Here is a 16184-nt window from a genome sequence, read left to right on the forward strand (position 1 = left end):
TGTTGATTCCTGACACTGTTTTGTGTAGCCAACAGTGCCCACAAGTTAAAGTTGTCAGATTTATTGATATTAATCACCAGTTTGAATAATACTATTCTCCTTGCTGTTTGTAAGGAATTTTAGTTTGTTATTTGCTGTATGAGAGCCACCAATCTGGAGTTGGTGTTACTGGCAATTTTAAGAATTGTGCTGGCAGAGATCTATACAGTGCCTACATCTATCCTCCCAGCTGAGGGAATTTTTTTTTGGGGGGAGTTGCAGGGTGAAACAAATAAGATTTGAAAGAAAATTGCAATATTGTCACATGCACATGTTCAATGTTTAATTGTTTTGATAGGAGAGAATGAAGATGAGAAGTTGAACGAGGTGATGCAGGAGGCTTGGAAGTACAATAAAGACTGTAAATGTCTTCGTGACATGCTGCAGAGCCTCAGCTGGAATGGTGAGAGAACAGCAGCTGGATTGTCATGCAAATTTTTATTTTAGCCGAGCCTATTCAAAACACTGCCCTGGATCTTATCCAAGAGACGCTCGGAAGAGGAATCTTCACCTTTCAATGTGTACACCATTCTGCAGCTTGCCTTGGTGACTGGGAAATTACCCACTGCATTTCCAGTTTCTAATGATCAAATTTATGTATAGTGTTTTGTACCCACTGCTTGCATGCATATAATTCAGGGATATTGAGGTCTTTGTGTCCATTGATTTGCATGAGAATTCTTTCCTGATCCTGATCTTTGAGTGCATCTTGTAAGATTAGTCATGAAACATTAACACTTCAACTTGGAATGGAAGCATTATTTTAGCTAGAATATACAACCGGAGGGAGCCAATTCTATTGAAGTACACATTGATCCAAAAAAACACTCAGCTACAGGAAAGGATGCCAAGTAACATGCTCCGACTAACATACGAAATCTTTAGTTGTGCCAATGCACTAGCTAACATTTTATCTTTAATTGTTCAATTCTGATGACACAGTTGGGGGCCAGAATGCATTTTCAACTAAAACCTTGCATTTACATAGCATCTTTATTTTAAAATTTATCATGTACATTGCAAAGGAGGGATGAGAGATATTGGGCATAAATGAGAATCTACTCCTATGTAAAGAGTTTGGAGAGGTAGTCGAAAAGAAAGACTTTGAGGGGTTTGAAAAATGTCGAGAGAGAGAGAGAGCATAGGGACGGGCACAATTTAATAGAGACCATCAGACAGACATAGGAGCAGAAATTAGGCTATTCAACCCATCAAGTCTGCTCTGCCATTCAATCATGGCCAACAAGTTTCTCAACCCCATTCTCCCCATAACCCTTGAGCCCCTTGATACTTGAACCTATCTGTCTCAGTCTCTCATATGCTCAATGAGAGAGAATTCCAGACAGCAAGGCTAAGGAAATGTTCTGTGGTGATGGGAAGGGGGAAATGTACAGATGAAGAGTGTTGGAGGACCAAAAAGATGCAGACTGGAAGAGGCTACAGAGCTAGGATGGGTTGAGACATAGGAAGGATTTCAGAATGAAGATTTTAAAATGAATGCGTTGTATAGGGAGCAGCAAGTACAGGCCTGTGAAGATAGATGAATGTGAATAAGATATAATGCAAAATAATATGTGATATAAACAGGAATTGCTTGAAATACTCAGCAGGTTAACAACATTTGTGGAGAGCAGCTTTTGGATTGTTTCAGCTCTGTGACAACAGCCTGAAATGTTCGCTCTGTTTTGCGCTCTTTAGATCTGCCTTTTTCTCCAGAATTTTCTGTTTTATTCAGATGTCTAGTATTCAGCATATTCTGCCTTTGTATAAGATATGGGCAGCTGACCTGAAACAATGAATTTTTTCGGTCGGGTGTAATCCAGCAAATCCCATCCAATATTGACAGAAGCATGGATAAGAATGTCAGTGGAAAAGAGAAAAAGGAAACGTCAGTTTTGAGTGCTGTTGCTGAGATGAGACAAGTGATCTTGGTGATGGGTAAGTTTTGGGATTTGAGGCTGACCTCTGGATCCAACAGGACACCAAGGTTTTACTGGGACAGTCTGAGCATGTTGCCAAGAGGAGGCGTGAGGAATTTAAGTTTGCCTATGAAAAAATTGACACCTGATTTGGATTGCTTGTTCATACCAGCCTGAATCAACCCTGGACAATTGGAGATTTCAGTTGACAAGTTATGGATGAGCTTCCCCACCTACTCAATTGGTAAGTGTGCTGCACTGGGGTACTGAGCCGTACAGACACCGAGGCTCTCTGGTTCGATCCATCACTTCTAATAAGTTAACTGATTTCAACTGAGAGCGCAGCATAGGTTACTGGAGTCATTTTCAATATCATTGAGTCTTGTAGGATTTAAACAAATGAATCAGTCAAAGTTTGCAGTCCTGATTGCCGGTAATTAATCTGTATTAAAACTTGTGCATGTGAATATCGGATGAAAATAGAATCAAACTTGACTATGATGTGCTGCAAAGTCAAATGATCTGGGATTGAAAACTAGGTTCTTTATATGAAGAATGACCTCTTGAATAGAGTAGTGAAGGAATGCAGTTCAGTCAGAGCAACAGCCTGGTAGAGAGGCAACAATGAAATGGGAGCATATATCTGTTTCTTAAATGGAAATTGTCAAATTGAGTTTTAGCGTGGTGGTGGTGGTGGTGGAGTTCATGATGATCAAAACTTTCAGTCCATGTTCACAGTATCACCTAAGTATTATGGTTCAGAAGGAGGCTATTCAGCCCATCGTGTCTACACCAGCTCTCCAAATGCATCATGATTTAGTGCTATTCTCCTGCCTTGTGTTTCAATAGTAACCCAATGCCTTTTTGAATGCCTCAATGAACCTACCTCCACCATGCTTCAAGGCAGTGTGTTCCAAACTGAGACCACTTTTTGGAAAAAGCTTTTCTTGCACCATATATTTGCTTCTTTTGCATATCAATTTAAATCTGTACTTTCTCTGCACAGTTTCTCACTGTCTACCCTGTCCAGCAACTGGAGAGGCTGGGACTACATTCATTACTAAGGTTTCATATCCCTGGAACCATTCTTGTAGATCTCTTCTGCACTTTCTGCAATGTGTTCACATCTCTCCTAGGTTCTGGCACCCAGCGCTCTACACACTACTCCTGCTGAAACCTAACACCTGTATTATTCAAGTTCAACATCACCACGTAGCTCTTGTGATCTCTGCCCCTGTTAATAAAGTCTAGGATACTGTATGCTTTATTTACTGCTCTTTCCATTTGCCCTGTCACCTCAATGGTGTGTGTACCAAAATGCATTGCCTCAGACTTTTCTGTATTGAATTTCATCTGCCACCTATCTGCCCACTCCTGCATCCTTTTTTGAAATTCTACAATGTGTTCTCCTCACTGTTGAGTGTTTCCACATTTTGTATTATCCGTAAACTTTGAAATGGTCTCGTACGCAAGATCTAGAATAGAGAACCCCAAAGATTCACAACCCTTTGAGGGTAGAAACTTCTCATCTTGGTACTAAAAGATTTTGGGATGAATACCCCTTATCCTGTCCCCTTGTTCTAAATCACTCAAGCAGGCGAATCAAGCTCCTAATGTCCATCTCCTTCTTAATCTTCACTGTTTCAATAAGAACTATCTCACATCCTTGTTAACTACAGAGAATAGAGTTCAGCCTATTTAGTCAGTCTCTCATCATAAGAGAGTCTTCTAAAAGACTATTCTGGTGAACCTTGCATAAGTATGTATTTTCTTAAATATGAAAATCAAAATTGCACACAGGTATGGCTGCACCAAAGCTCTGTACAATTATAGAAATACCTTTTCATAGTTATACTCCAATCTACTTGCAATAACGTTCAACGTGAATTACTTTCTTAATTGCTAGCTGTACCTGCATGCAAACGTCGTGTTCCATGTACAAGTGCACCAAAGTGTCTCTGAATATCAATATATACCAAGTTTTAACCTTAGACACACATTCTGCTTTTCTATCTTTCAACCTAGGAACTAGTTTGAGTGTGCTGCTGGTATAGATTATTTTCACTGGTCCATTATTGTGAGTACTGAGTACTGTTACCAGTTAAACCAACATAAATGCAAAGGCATGAACACTCAAACTAAAGAGTCATAGTCATTAGGATGTACAGCATGGAAACAGACCCTTCGGTCCAACCTGTCCATGCCGACCAGATATCCCAACCCAATCTAATCCCACCTGCCAGCACCCTGCCCATATCCCTCCAAACCCTTCCTAATCATATACCCATCCAAATGCCTTTTAAATGTTGCAGTTGTTCTAGCCTCCACCACTTCCTCAGGCAGCTTATTCCATACACGTACCACCCTCTGTGTGAAAATGTTGTCCCTTAGGTCTCTTTTACATCTTCCCCTCTCACCCTAAAACTATGCCTTCTAGTTCTGCACTCTGCTACCCCAGGGAGAAGACCGTGTCTATGTATCCTATCCATGCCACCAAATATTTTGTGAACCTCTATAAGGTCACTCCTCAGCCTCCGACGCTCCAGGGAAAACAGCCCCAGTTTGTTCCTCCTCTCCCTATAGCTCAAATCCTCCAACCCTGGCAACATCCTTGTAAATCTTTTCTGAACCCTTTCACGTTTCACAACATCTTTCCGATAGGAAGGAGACCAGAATTGCATGTAATATTCCAACAGTGGCCTAACCAATGTCCTGTACAGCCACAACATGACCTCCAAACTCCTGTACTCAGTACTCTGACCAATAAAGGCAAGCATACCAAATGCCTTCTTCGCTATCCTATCTACCTGCGACTCCACTTTCAAGGAGCTATGAACCTGCACTCCAAAGTCCCTTTGCTCAGCAGCACTCCTGAGGACCTCACCATTAAGTGTATAAGTCCTGCTAAGATTTGCTTCCCCAAAATGCAGCACCTCGCATTTATCGAATTAAACTACATCTGCCACTTCTCAGCCCATTGGCCCATCTGATCAAGATCTCGTTGTAATCTAAGGTAACGTTCTTCGCTGTCCACTATGCCTCCAATTTTGGTGTCATCTGCAAATTTACCAACTATACCGCTTATGCTTACATCCAAATAATTTATATAAATGGCAAAAGGTAGTGGACCTAACACCAATCCACTGGTCACAGGCCTACAGTCTGAAAAACAACCCTCCACCAACACCCTCTATCTTCTACCTTTGAGCCAGTTCTGTATCCAAATGGCTAGTTCTCCCTGTATTCCATGAGATCTAACCTTGCTAATCAGTCTCCCATGGGGTACCTTGTCAAACGCTTTACTGAAGTCCATGTAGATCACATCTACCACTCTGCCATCATCAATCCTCTTTGTTACTTCTTCAGAAAACTCAATCAAGTTTGTGAGACATGATTTCCCACACACAAAGCCATGTTGACAATCCCTAATCTGTCCTTGCCTTTCCAAATACATGTACATCCTGTCCCTCAGGAATCCCTCCAAGAACTTGCCCACCACCGATGTCAGGTTCACTGGTCTGTAGTTCCTTGGCTTGTCCTTACCACCTTTCTTAAACAGTGGCACCACGTTAGCCAACCTCCAGTCTTCCAGCACCTCACCTGTGATTATCAATGTTACGAATATCTCAGCAAGAGGTCCAGCAATCACTTCCCTAGCTGCCCACAGAGTTCTAGGGTACACCTGATCAGGTCCTGGGGATTTATCCACCTTTATATGCATTTCACGCCATCCAGCACTTCCTCCTCTGTAATATGGACATTTTGCAAGCTGTCATCGTCTATTTCCCTACATCCTATATCTTTCATGTCCTTTTCCACAGCAAATACTGAGGCAAAATACTCGTTTAGTATCTCCCCCCATTTTCTGAGGCTCCACACAAAGGCAGAAAAAATACACAATTTTTTATTACAAGGTTGGAAGTGATATAGTGAACTCATAACCAGGGACTCGAGAGATTAGAGTTCAAATATGACCGTAGCTGGTGGAACTTAAATTCCATCCACTAATAAATCTGGAATGCAAAGTTCATTTTAGTAATTTGACAATGAACTTTGAAGAGCTAGATTGCTCTTCAAAAAAAACAGTTGCATATTCAAGGAGTTAAATGCTCTCTGGCACCACCCTAGGATTTATAAATTGTGGCATAGACTGCAAGAGCAAAGAGGTAATGCTAAATCTGTTCAAATTGTTGGTTGAGCTGCAGTTAGAATGCTGTGTGGAGATGGTGCGGAACAATTGATTAAGATGAGAATCCGATGAGAAACTGGAGTTTCTTTTTTCTGCGCAAGAATGTTATGGGAAGATTTGGTAGTGTTTAAAATTAAAAACAGTTTGGGACATAACTATTGTCAATAAAAAGTTTGCAAGTAATTAGAGAACATAGGTTTAAGGTCAGCAAAAGAATAAAGTGAAAATTTGTGTTTTGTTTTAGAATGGTATTAGGGCATTGAACTTCCCACAATAAACATTGATGGAAACAGAGAGAGAAAGTGAGGACTGCAGATGCTGGAGAGCAGAGTCGAAATGTGTGGTGCTGGAAAAGCACAGCCGGTCAGGCAGCATCTGAGGAGCAAGTAGAGTCGACGTTTCGAGCATAAGCTCTTCATCAGGAATGAGGGCACACCCCCTCATTCCTGACAAAGAACTTATGCTCGAAACGTCAAGACTTCTTGCTCCTTGGATGCTGCCTAACTGGCTGTGCTTTTACAGCACCACAAGTTTCAATTGATGGAAACAGAACCCAGTATGACTTTCAGATAAAAATTAAACATTTTGAGAAAAATGAAAGAGATGGAGAAAAGACATGGAGATTGGCCTATGGCCTTTGGTTCATTTTAGTCTGTACAAACGCAATGGGCTAAACAGTCTCCTTCTGTTCTTCTAATTCTAAGATTAAGGCTCTTGCTTTAAAGTTTTGTGTAGCGATGATGTTCAAAGAGCAATAACACAACAGATGTAAATAAATATTGCTCTGATTGTAATGTCATTTGTATCATGAGCAGGAAGTATGTTAGAGTAGATGAGGAAATAACATGACAGATGAAGAATAATGTGGGGAAATGTGAGGTTATTCATTTTGGTAGGAAGAAGAATTGATCAGAATATTCTTTAAATGGTAAGAAAGTTTTAAATGTTGAGTGAGCTTGGGTGACCTTGTACAAAGAAATTCAAATTTTGCATGCAGGGTACAGCAATAAAAGTAAATGGCATGTTAACCTTTATTGCAAACAGCTTGGAGTAGTATAACAGTAATTTGGTTTCTTAACTTTTTTTGAAATTTTTGTCACAATTATGTGGGGTTTTGGTGAGACTAGTGTGCTGTGCGCAGTTTAGATGTCTATCTAAGGAATGATCTAATTAGAGTTATAGAGATGTACAATGCAGAAACAGACACTTCAGTCCAACTCGTCCTTGCCGACCAGTCCCATTTGCCAGCACTTGGCCCGTATCATTCTAAACCTTTTCTATTCATATACCCATCCAGATGTCTTTTTAAATGTTGTAATTGTACCAGCCTCCACCACTTCCTCTAGCAGCTCATTCCATACATGCACCACCCTTTGTTTGAAAAATGTTGCCCCTTAGGTCCCCTTTAAATTTTTCCCCTCTCTCCCTAAACCTACATCCTCTAGTTCTGAACTTTCCCTACCCCAAGGAAAAGACCTTGTTTAGTTACCCTATCCATGCCCCTCATGATTTTATAAACTCTATAAGGTTACCCCTCAGCCTTTGACGCTCAGGAAAAACAACTCCAGTCTATTTAGCCTCTCCGTATAGCTCAAATCCTCCAACCCTGGCAACATCCTTGTAAATCTTTTCTGATCCTTTCAAGTTTCACAACATTCTTCCTACAGAGGGGAGACCAGAATTGTGCACACTATTCCAAAAGCGGCCTAACCAGTGTTCGGTACAGCTGCTACATGACCTCCCAACTCCTACACTCTACGTTCTGACCAATAAAGGAAAGCATGCCAAACACCTTCACTATCCTATCTATCTGCAATCCACTTTGCATTAACATGATGAAGTTTCACTGAATGTTTCTGGGATATGTGAGTTATCCGAAGTTGAGCGAATGGACCTATACTGTTGAATTTAGAAAAATAAAAAAGGACATCATGGAAGTATGTACTAGATTCTGGAATGGGGCTTCACAAGGTTAATACTAAAACTTATTTACTTGCTCATAATCTAAACTAGGGTCATAGTCTTCGGATGAGAAGTCAATGGTTTTAAACTGAAGTGATTATTTTTGGAATATTTTACTGCAGAGGGCTGTGGATGCTTACTCTTAAACTTTTGAAATTAAGTGATATAGGAATCCAGGATTTGAGGTCAGATATCAGCTGTAATCTTATTGTGAAATGGAGCTAGCTTAGGCTATGTGGCTTCCTCCTGTTCCTACTCCTATTTCTTAGGTTCTCCTTGTTTACCATATTTAGGAGTAAATATTAAAATTTGCTAATATTATTATCTAGGGAACATGATTAACTGAAAAGATTTGATTGGGAAAATAATGAAATCTTACTTCCACTCTTATTAAAATTGGTAACCAAAGTTAAACTTTTAGGATTTGCATTAGAAACAAGTTGTAGTTTTCACTGAAATTGTTATTTTAAATATAGTGTACATTACTGCAAGTAATTATTACATTACTACTAAAAACCAAGACTGCCTTATTTGATGAGTTAACTGAAATAAAATTGTTATGATGAGTGAAGCTAGCAAAACGACATTTAAAGCCCTACAACTCATACAGTGCACACCTTTTCATGGGCAACTGCCTATATTCAGCAAATAGTACAAACCATTTCCTAGTAACATTAAAGTCACACGACAAAAGTGCCATACCAGGATTTACAAAATACATGGAGATTTAGATAGTACTTGTATAGAGTGTAGAAAGTTAGGTGAAGTTGGAATGAGGAGAATGTAATGAAGTGTGTGTATGTGATTGCATGGAGTACAGGAAATAAGACTGGGAAGGTGCACACTGCCAAGAGGCAATTAACAGAGACCTGATTAAGGAAGGACAAAATTAGTGTGAAATGTTTATAGGTACACTGTGTTCAGAAAAGCTAAAAACAAAGGAAAGGAGGAGGGTTGTAGTATTAATTAAGGAAAGCTTTGCAAAGCTGGAGAAAGACAATGTCTCAGAGGGTTCAAAAACAGTTTGGCTAGAGTCAAGGACAAAATGTGTGCAATTACATTACTCCATGTAGTCTATAAACCATTGAAGAGTGGGAAAGATTTCAAGGAACAAATCAGGGAAATTAGAGATTGCAACATTATTGAGTAGTTATAATGAGGACTTTAATTACACAAGTAAAGGCTGCAATATTGATGCTCTTAGATTGTATTAACCAGAATTTCCTTCAGCAGTATATATCTAGTCCAATGAGGAAGGATAGAAATGAAGTGGACTAAGTGCCAGTGGGGATCATTTGGGAGATGGTGATCTTTGTATCTTCAGGTTTAGGATAATGGAGGAGAATGACAACCGTCAATCCAGAGTAAGAAAAATAAATATGAGGACAATGGAACTGGGCAGGATAGACTGGATTGAAAGATTGCAGATAAAGGTAACTGAGCAATAAGCTGCCTTCAAAGAGGTCATGGTTCCCGAACAGTCAAGGTACATTCCTTCAAGAGAGAATGGTAAGACAAACAAATCTGAGTACTCTGGATGAGAAGAGAGAGAGAAATTGAGACAAAAGAGTGCTTATGAGAGGTGTCAGGTCGACAATACAATTGAGAATCGAAAAGAATACAAATGTTCAGAGGGGAGATGAAAGTGAAATACTGCAGAAATCTGAAATAAACACTGTAAGTACTGGAAAAACTGAGCAGATCTGGCAGCATCAATGGACAGAGAAAATTTAACATTTCGACTCCAGTATGGTTCAACTTCAGAATGTATGGGAGAAGCAAAAGTGGATTTATGAGAAATACTTGCAGCCAATAAAGGGGAATCCCAAAGTCTTCAATCAGTACATAAGTATTTTTTAAAAAGTGGTAAAAGGAAGAGTTGGGCCAATTAGGGACCAAGGAGGGGATTTACACATGGAGGAAGGGGGCGCAGCTGAGGTATCAAATGTGTTTTGCATCTGTCTTCCTATGGCAGTAGATGCAACAGAGGCCATGGTGACAGAGAAGGAATCTGTTACTAAAAGGATTCAAAATTGATTAGGAAGAAGTGTCGATAGACTGGTGATACTTAAAGTTGACCAGGCATCTAGACTGAATGAAATAAAACCAGTGATAGTGATGGAAGTGAGTGGAAATTGTAGGAGCACTGGCCACAATCTTCCTTTCTTCCCTAGACTTGGATGTGCCAGAGACTGGAGAATTGCAAATATTACACCCTTCTTCAAAAGGATTGTATGGAAGAGCCAGCAATGACAGACCAATCAGTTTATAACCTCAGTGGCAGGGAAACTTCTGTAAAGAATTATTTGGGATTGATTCAGTAGTCACGTGAGAGAGGCTGGGTTGACTAGAAAGAGCCACCGTGCATTTCTAAAGAGGAAATTGTGTTTAATTAACTTGCTGTTGTTTTTTAAAACAGTCAACAGGAAGGTTGATGACAGTAATGCCGTTGATGTGGTCTACATAGACATTCAGATGGCATTCGACATAGTGCAATGCAACAGATCTTGGAATAGAAGTGACAATAGCAAAGTGAAGTGTCAGGAAAAGCAGTAATGGTCAACGGATATTTTTCAGGTTGAAAGAAGGTTTGTAGTAGAGTTCTCCAGGGGTTAGTATTGGGACCCTTGCTTTTCTACGCATATAATACTGATCTAGATCTTGGTGTACAGGGAACAATTCAAAAATTGATATAAGCCTTGATGAGGACAGTGCATATGACTTGATGGAGTTGCTGGATAGGTGATAGATGATTGCAGAGAAGTCTGAGATGATACATTTTGATCTGAAGAACATGGACAGGCAATATACAATTCTGAAGGGGTGCAGGAGCAGAGGGACCTGGGTGTGTATGTGCATGGATTATTGAAGGAGGCAGGACAGGTGGAGAGAACAGCCAATAAAGCATACAGTATCCTCGTCTTTGTTACTGGGGGGGCGGTCTTGGAGTACAAGAGTAAGGTGTTGCTGAACTCCTATAAGACTCTTGTTAGACCTCGGCAGGACATTGTTTACAGTTCTGGATGCCACACTATAGGCAGAATGTGAGATAATTGAAGAGAGTACCAGAAGATATTTACAAGAATGGTTCCAGGGATGAGATATTTCAGTTATGAAGATAGGTTGAGAGAGGGCGAAATGAAAATCTGATAGAAGTTTTTAAAATCATGAGGGGATTAGATGGGGAGAAACTCTTCCTGCTTCCAAAGAAATCAACTCAGGTTTAAAGTGATTTACAAAAGATCCAAATGTGAGAAGCTTTTTCACATGAGTGGTTCAAGTCTGGAATGAATTGCCTGTAAGTGTGGTGGAGGCAGACTCAATTGACACATTGAAAGGGGCATTGTGTATATTTGAATAATCATCCTGTGTCCAGGGTTTGGGGAAAATGCAGAAGAATGGCTAAGTCATGATGTTCATTTTAAGAGGTGGTCCAGATTGGGCCAAATGGTCATCTGTGCTGTAGTACTTCTACAAATAAGTATCCATTGCTATTTCAGGCAGTCCTATACAATCTTCAGAAAATTTGACCTTTGATAATTTGTTAATATTTTGTATTTATTTACCTGTATTTGCTATTATACTTGGAAATATCTAATTAATTTCATACCCTTTTTAAATATTTCAATCTTGGTAATTTAACTCTGAATAATGTAGCTATTTTTTCTACATTGGTTTTGTTTCAAAGCCTTTCAATTAGTACTAACCTTGATCTCTCCCACTCCAACTGCCAGGAAGAATGGAGCCTTGGTGAACCTTTCCCTTTCTACATTTCTGCCTTTCTCCTCATATATGTTGTGCTTTAGATGGACCATATTTTCTTCTGAGATATGGAACAGAGGCACATTTTGCTGAAATTGTATTTAACAGCAGAAAATTATACTAATAAATTCAAAGAAATTTAACATTCTATTAATTATCAAACTCTGTTTTACAAACAATATCAGCATACAAATTAGCAGCAGAAGGCAATTTTGACTCCTTCAGCATGATGATCTGATTGATACCTCAACTTCACATTCCTACCTAACCCTGATAACCTCTACCTTCCTTATTAATCAATAATCTATCTATCTGTAACTTAAAAATGTTCAATGGCTGTTTCCATTGCTATCTGAGAAAGCATGTTCGAAAGGCATTTTGCCTCCATGCAACATATTTCTCCTGTGGTCCATCTTTAATGAAAGACATATTTATTTCTAAAATGTGTCCTGGTTTTAGTCTCTGCCCCAAGTGGTAACACCCTTTTAGCTTTCACTCAGTTAAGTCTCTCAGGGTCTTGTATGTCTCAATAAAGTTTTTTCTTAACCTCCCATGAAAAGAGGTCCAGTCTGTTTAACCTTACCTGGGATGGGGCATTATCTAATAAGGTATCATCAGTCAAGTGAACTTTCTTTGAACCAATTCTAGTGTACTCGTATCCTTTCTTTGAATAAGGAGACCAAAATTGTACATGGTGCTCCAGATGTGGACTCACCAACATGCAGTGTAATTGTAGCAAAATAACCTTTTATTGCGAGGAGAATGGAATATAAGCATAAATATGAACAACATTTATTTACCTTTCTAATCACATTGCTCTTCTAATCTTTCTGCCAAAATGGACTGATTCAAATTTGCCCACACTCAAATAACCCATCCATATCTTTTTGTGGAGACTTTAAATCCTCATAACATTTCAGACCAGTGACCCTTCAGAACATTTCTTCAATTCTGAAGAATGGTAACTGGACTCAACTTGAATTCTACTTTTCTCTCCACAGATGCTGCCAGACCTGCTGAGTTTTTTCAGCAATTTCTCTTTTTTTTTGTTTCTGATTTCCAGACTCTTCAGTTGTTTTGTTTTTTTTTTGGTATTTATTTCAGTATTCACTCCTTTTAGGACTGCCAGACCTGCTGAGTTTTTTCAGCAATTTCTCTTTTTTTTGTTTCTGATTTCCAGACTCTTCAGTTGTTTTGTTTTTTTTTGGTATTTATTTCAGTATTCACTCCTTTTAGGATGTGGTCCCCCAGGACTTATGAACTTCCAGTTTTTAGTTCTAATAATTTTCTCCGTGATCCTTAGTGATTGTAGTCATTTCAAGTTCCTCTCTTTGGCTTCCTGGTTCACAATTATTCATTGGATGTTACTCACATCCACTAGCAAAGATGGTTGTAAGGTTCAATTTATCTGCTATTTCCTTATTTTCCATTAATTTCCCAGACACAATGTAGAGGACCAACTCAATTTACTTCCCTTTAAAACACGAGTGTACACAAATCTCCAACATGACTCCTTAATTTGTCTTCTCAGCAAAACACAACCAGTTACCTGGTAATGCTGCAGCTAATGAGCAGGACAACACCCCTGCATCTCCCTCTTTGCAGATTGTGCGTTTAACAACATGTTTCTTTGTCATTTCAGGGCGGCGGTTCAATGATAAAGTCGATCGCCTGAAACTTGCAGAAATGGTCAAACAGGTCATTGAAGAACAAACAAATTCACAGGATTCCTAACATTAGTGCCTGCTGTTTTTACAATGTACTGGGAGTATTCTTTGATAAATGTAAAAAAGGTTTTTATTTAAATAAAGAATTTAAAAACAAAAGTTCAGTGTTCTCTTGAGCCTGAACCATCTTGGCGACAGCTACCTTTTACCCACAGTAGTAAACCGAACATGGATTCTTCATTTAGTTTTGTAGCCTAGATGAATTAGAAAGGAGTTTCCCAAATTATTTTCCTTCACATTGGCCTGAGTATTTATCTATCTTATTTCGTCTTCATTTCACATGGTTTTGGGTGGGATGAAATTCTCAAGATACACAAAGTTTCAGAGACCTGATGCAGATTCATTATATGCAATTCATTCCCCTCCTCTTTTGGTTGTGTAAATGCAAAATCGTTTTGACTTGTCTATGGAGAAAATTAGATCAATAAGAGTTTCTGCACTCTGAAATATTCTTTATATTTTCTCATTTTGAATTTGTCAAACTTGTAAATTTTTTCTGAACCCTTTCAAGGATGTTGCCACGGTTGGAGGATTTGAGCTATTGGGAGAAGTTGAATAACTGGAGTGCTGGAGGCTGAGGTGTGGCCTTATAAAGGTTTATAAAATCATGAGGGGAATGGATAGGGTAAATAGACAAGGTCTTTTCCCTCGGATGAGGGGATTCCAGAAGTAGAGGGCATAGGTTTAGGGTGAGAGGGGAAAGATATAAAAGATTTAAGGGCAACTTTTTCACACACAGGGTGGTGCGTGTGTGGAATGAGCAGCCAGAGGAAGTGGTGGAGGCCAGTACAATTGCAACATTTAAAAGGCATCTGGATGTATATATGAATAGGAAGGGTTTGGAGGGATATGGGCTGCGGGCTGGTAGGTGTGACTAGATTGGGTTGGGATGTCTGGTCAGCATGGACGAGTTGGACCGAAGGGTCTGTTTCCGTGTTGTACATCTCTATGACTCTATGGTCCTTGGTCTTTCTACACTCTTATTTTTACAGAAAGTGCTTTAAAATAATGAGCTGAAGATCAAAATCATCCTTCTGAGTATTTTGTTGCTTCTCCCTGAATTCTTTCCTGTCTGAATTTGTAAAGTTCCCCTGCATGTCCTGTTTTATGAAATCACGATAATGAAAATGGAGATAACTTTGTTTATCCCTTTCCCCATCTCTTTCTAAACTAAACAACTTAAACCCTGACCAAGGAGTGAAATCCAGAACTCTTGGCCTTTAACAAGGCCTTGGTGTTTAATTTTAGATTTCTGAAACACAAAGCATTAAGTTCCAAAACAGCATTTTAACTTAAATTTTAAAATTAAGATTTATTAACTTGCAACATACATTGTAATTCCTGTCTAAATATTTGTCAGTATCATTCCAGTCTCTTAGCTAGATGCACAAAGTGTATAGCAATCTCTGATGTAGCACAGTATATTCAGACTAACAAGTCACTTGATTAAAAAGATTGTGTAAGAACCAAAGCTGTGTTCTGGCCTTGAAGCTCAAAGTCATGGTATTCCTTTTAAAGGAGTTGAGACATGCGCTAAGGAATTTTGGATGACCTCAAGTTTGCAGAGGGAAGACCAATGTGGAAGACCAATCAGGAACTCTAAACACTAGTCCTCTGAGAAAGAAGAATTGTCACTTAAAGTGACAGCTATCAAATTAAATACTGGCAATGAGAGTCCATTGAAGTTTAGTTGCATTTGGCCTTCTCTGCATCAGCTCTTTGTGTGAGCAGCATTACTTAACTGTCAAGCTATTACCTCTTCCCCCATAGCCTTCTATTGGTAGAAGAGACTAGGAACTGAGGGCACAACCTTAGAGTAAAGGGAAGACCTTTTAGAACGGGGATAAGGAGAAACGTCTTCAACTAGAGAGTGGTAAATCTATGGAATTCACTGCCACGGAAGGCTATGGAGGTCAGGTCATTGAGTATATTTAAGACTGAGATAGATAGGTTCTTGATTGTCAAGGGGATCAAGGTTTATGGGGAGAAGGCAGGAGAATGGGGATGAGAAACTTGTCAGCCGTGATTGAATCATAGAGCAGACTCAATGGGCTGAATGGCCTAATTTCTGCTCCTGTGTCTTATGATCTTGTTACTTCTGTCCAAATAATGATCCAAAGTCTGCTTGAATGTCTTCATTGAATCTACTTCCAGCATTGCATAAAATGTTTTCTTCTCACATCATATCACATTTGCTTTTTCTTTGTAAGTCACTTTTAAGCCTATGCCTGCTCATTTGTGTACTTTTATGGTTTCTCCATATCTACTCTATCCAACCCAGTCTATCAGATCTCCGATGCCTTTGCTCCAAAAAGAACAGCCCCAACTTTTTCAATCTACTGTATCCTCAAACCTGAAATTCCTCATCCATGGAATCAACACAGTCACATCCTTCTGAGAATGTGCTGAATTCCTATAATTTTAGACAATATTCCTGCTGAGGACTAGCTAGTGTCTTGTAACAAGCTCAACATCGCTTCATTCCTCTTGTGTTTTATGCCCCAGTAATAAAGCCCACATTACTGCAATCTTTAACTGCTCTCTCAATTTTTAATAATCCATACGCACCCCAATCTCACTGCTTCT

General features: G+C 39.3%; 1 protein-coding gene across 2 annotated transcripts in view; it reads left to right on the forward strand.

Moving 5' to 3' along the window:
• Positions 1-13684, forward strand: part of mapkapk5 (MAPK activated protein kinase 5) — a 67840-nt gene extending 54156 nt beyond the window's left edge. For both annotated transcript variants that reach the window (XM_043715550.1, XM_043715551.1), the window contains 2 exons: positions 338-442; positions 13514-13684. In XM_043715550.1, the coding sequence (XP_043571485.1) occupies positions 338-442; positions 13514-13605 (197 nt within the window). In that variant the 3' untranslated portion in view covers positions 13606-13684. The remainder of the gene's footprint in view (positions 1-337; positions 443-13513) is intronic.
• Positions 13685-16184: the final 2500 nt, after the last annotated feature.

This window comes from Chiloscyllium plagiosum, chromosome 25 (genome assembly GCF_004010195.1).
Source record: "Chiloscyllium plagiosum isolate BGI_BamShark_2017 chromosome 25, ASM401019v2, whole genome shotgun sequence".
NCBI lineage: Eukaryota > Metazoa > Chordata > Chondrichthyes > Orectolobiformes > Hemiscylliidae > Chiloscyllium > Chiloscyllium plagiosum.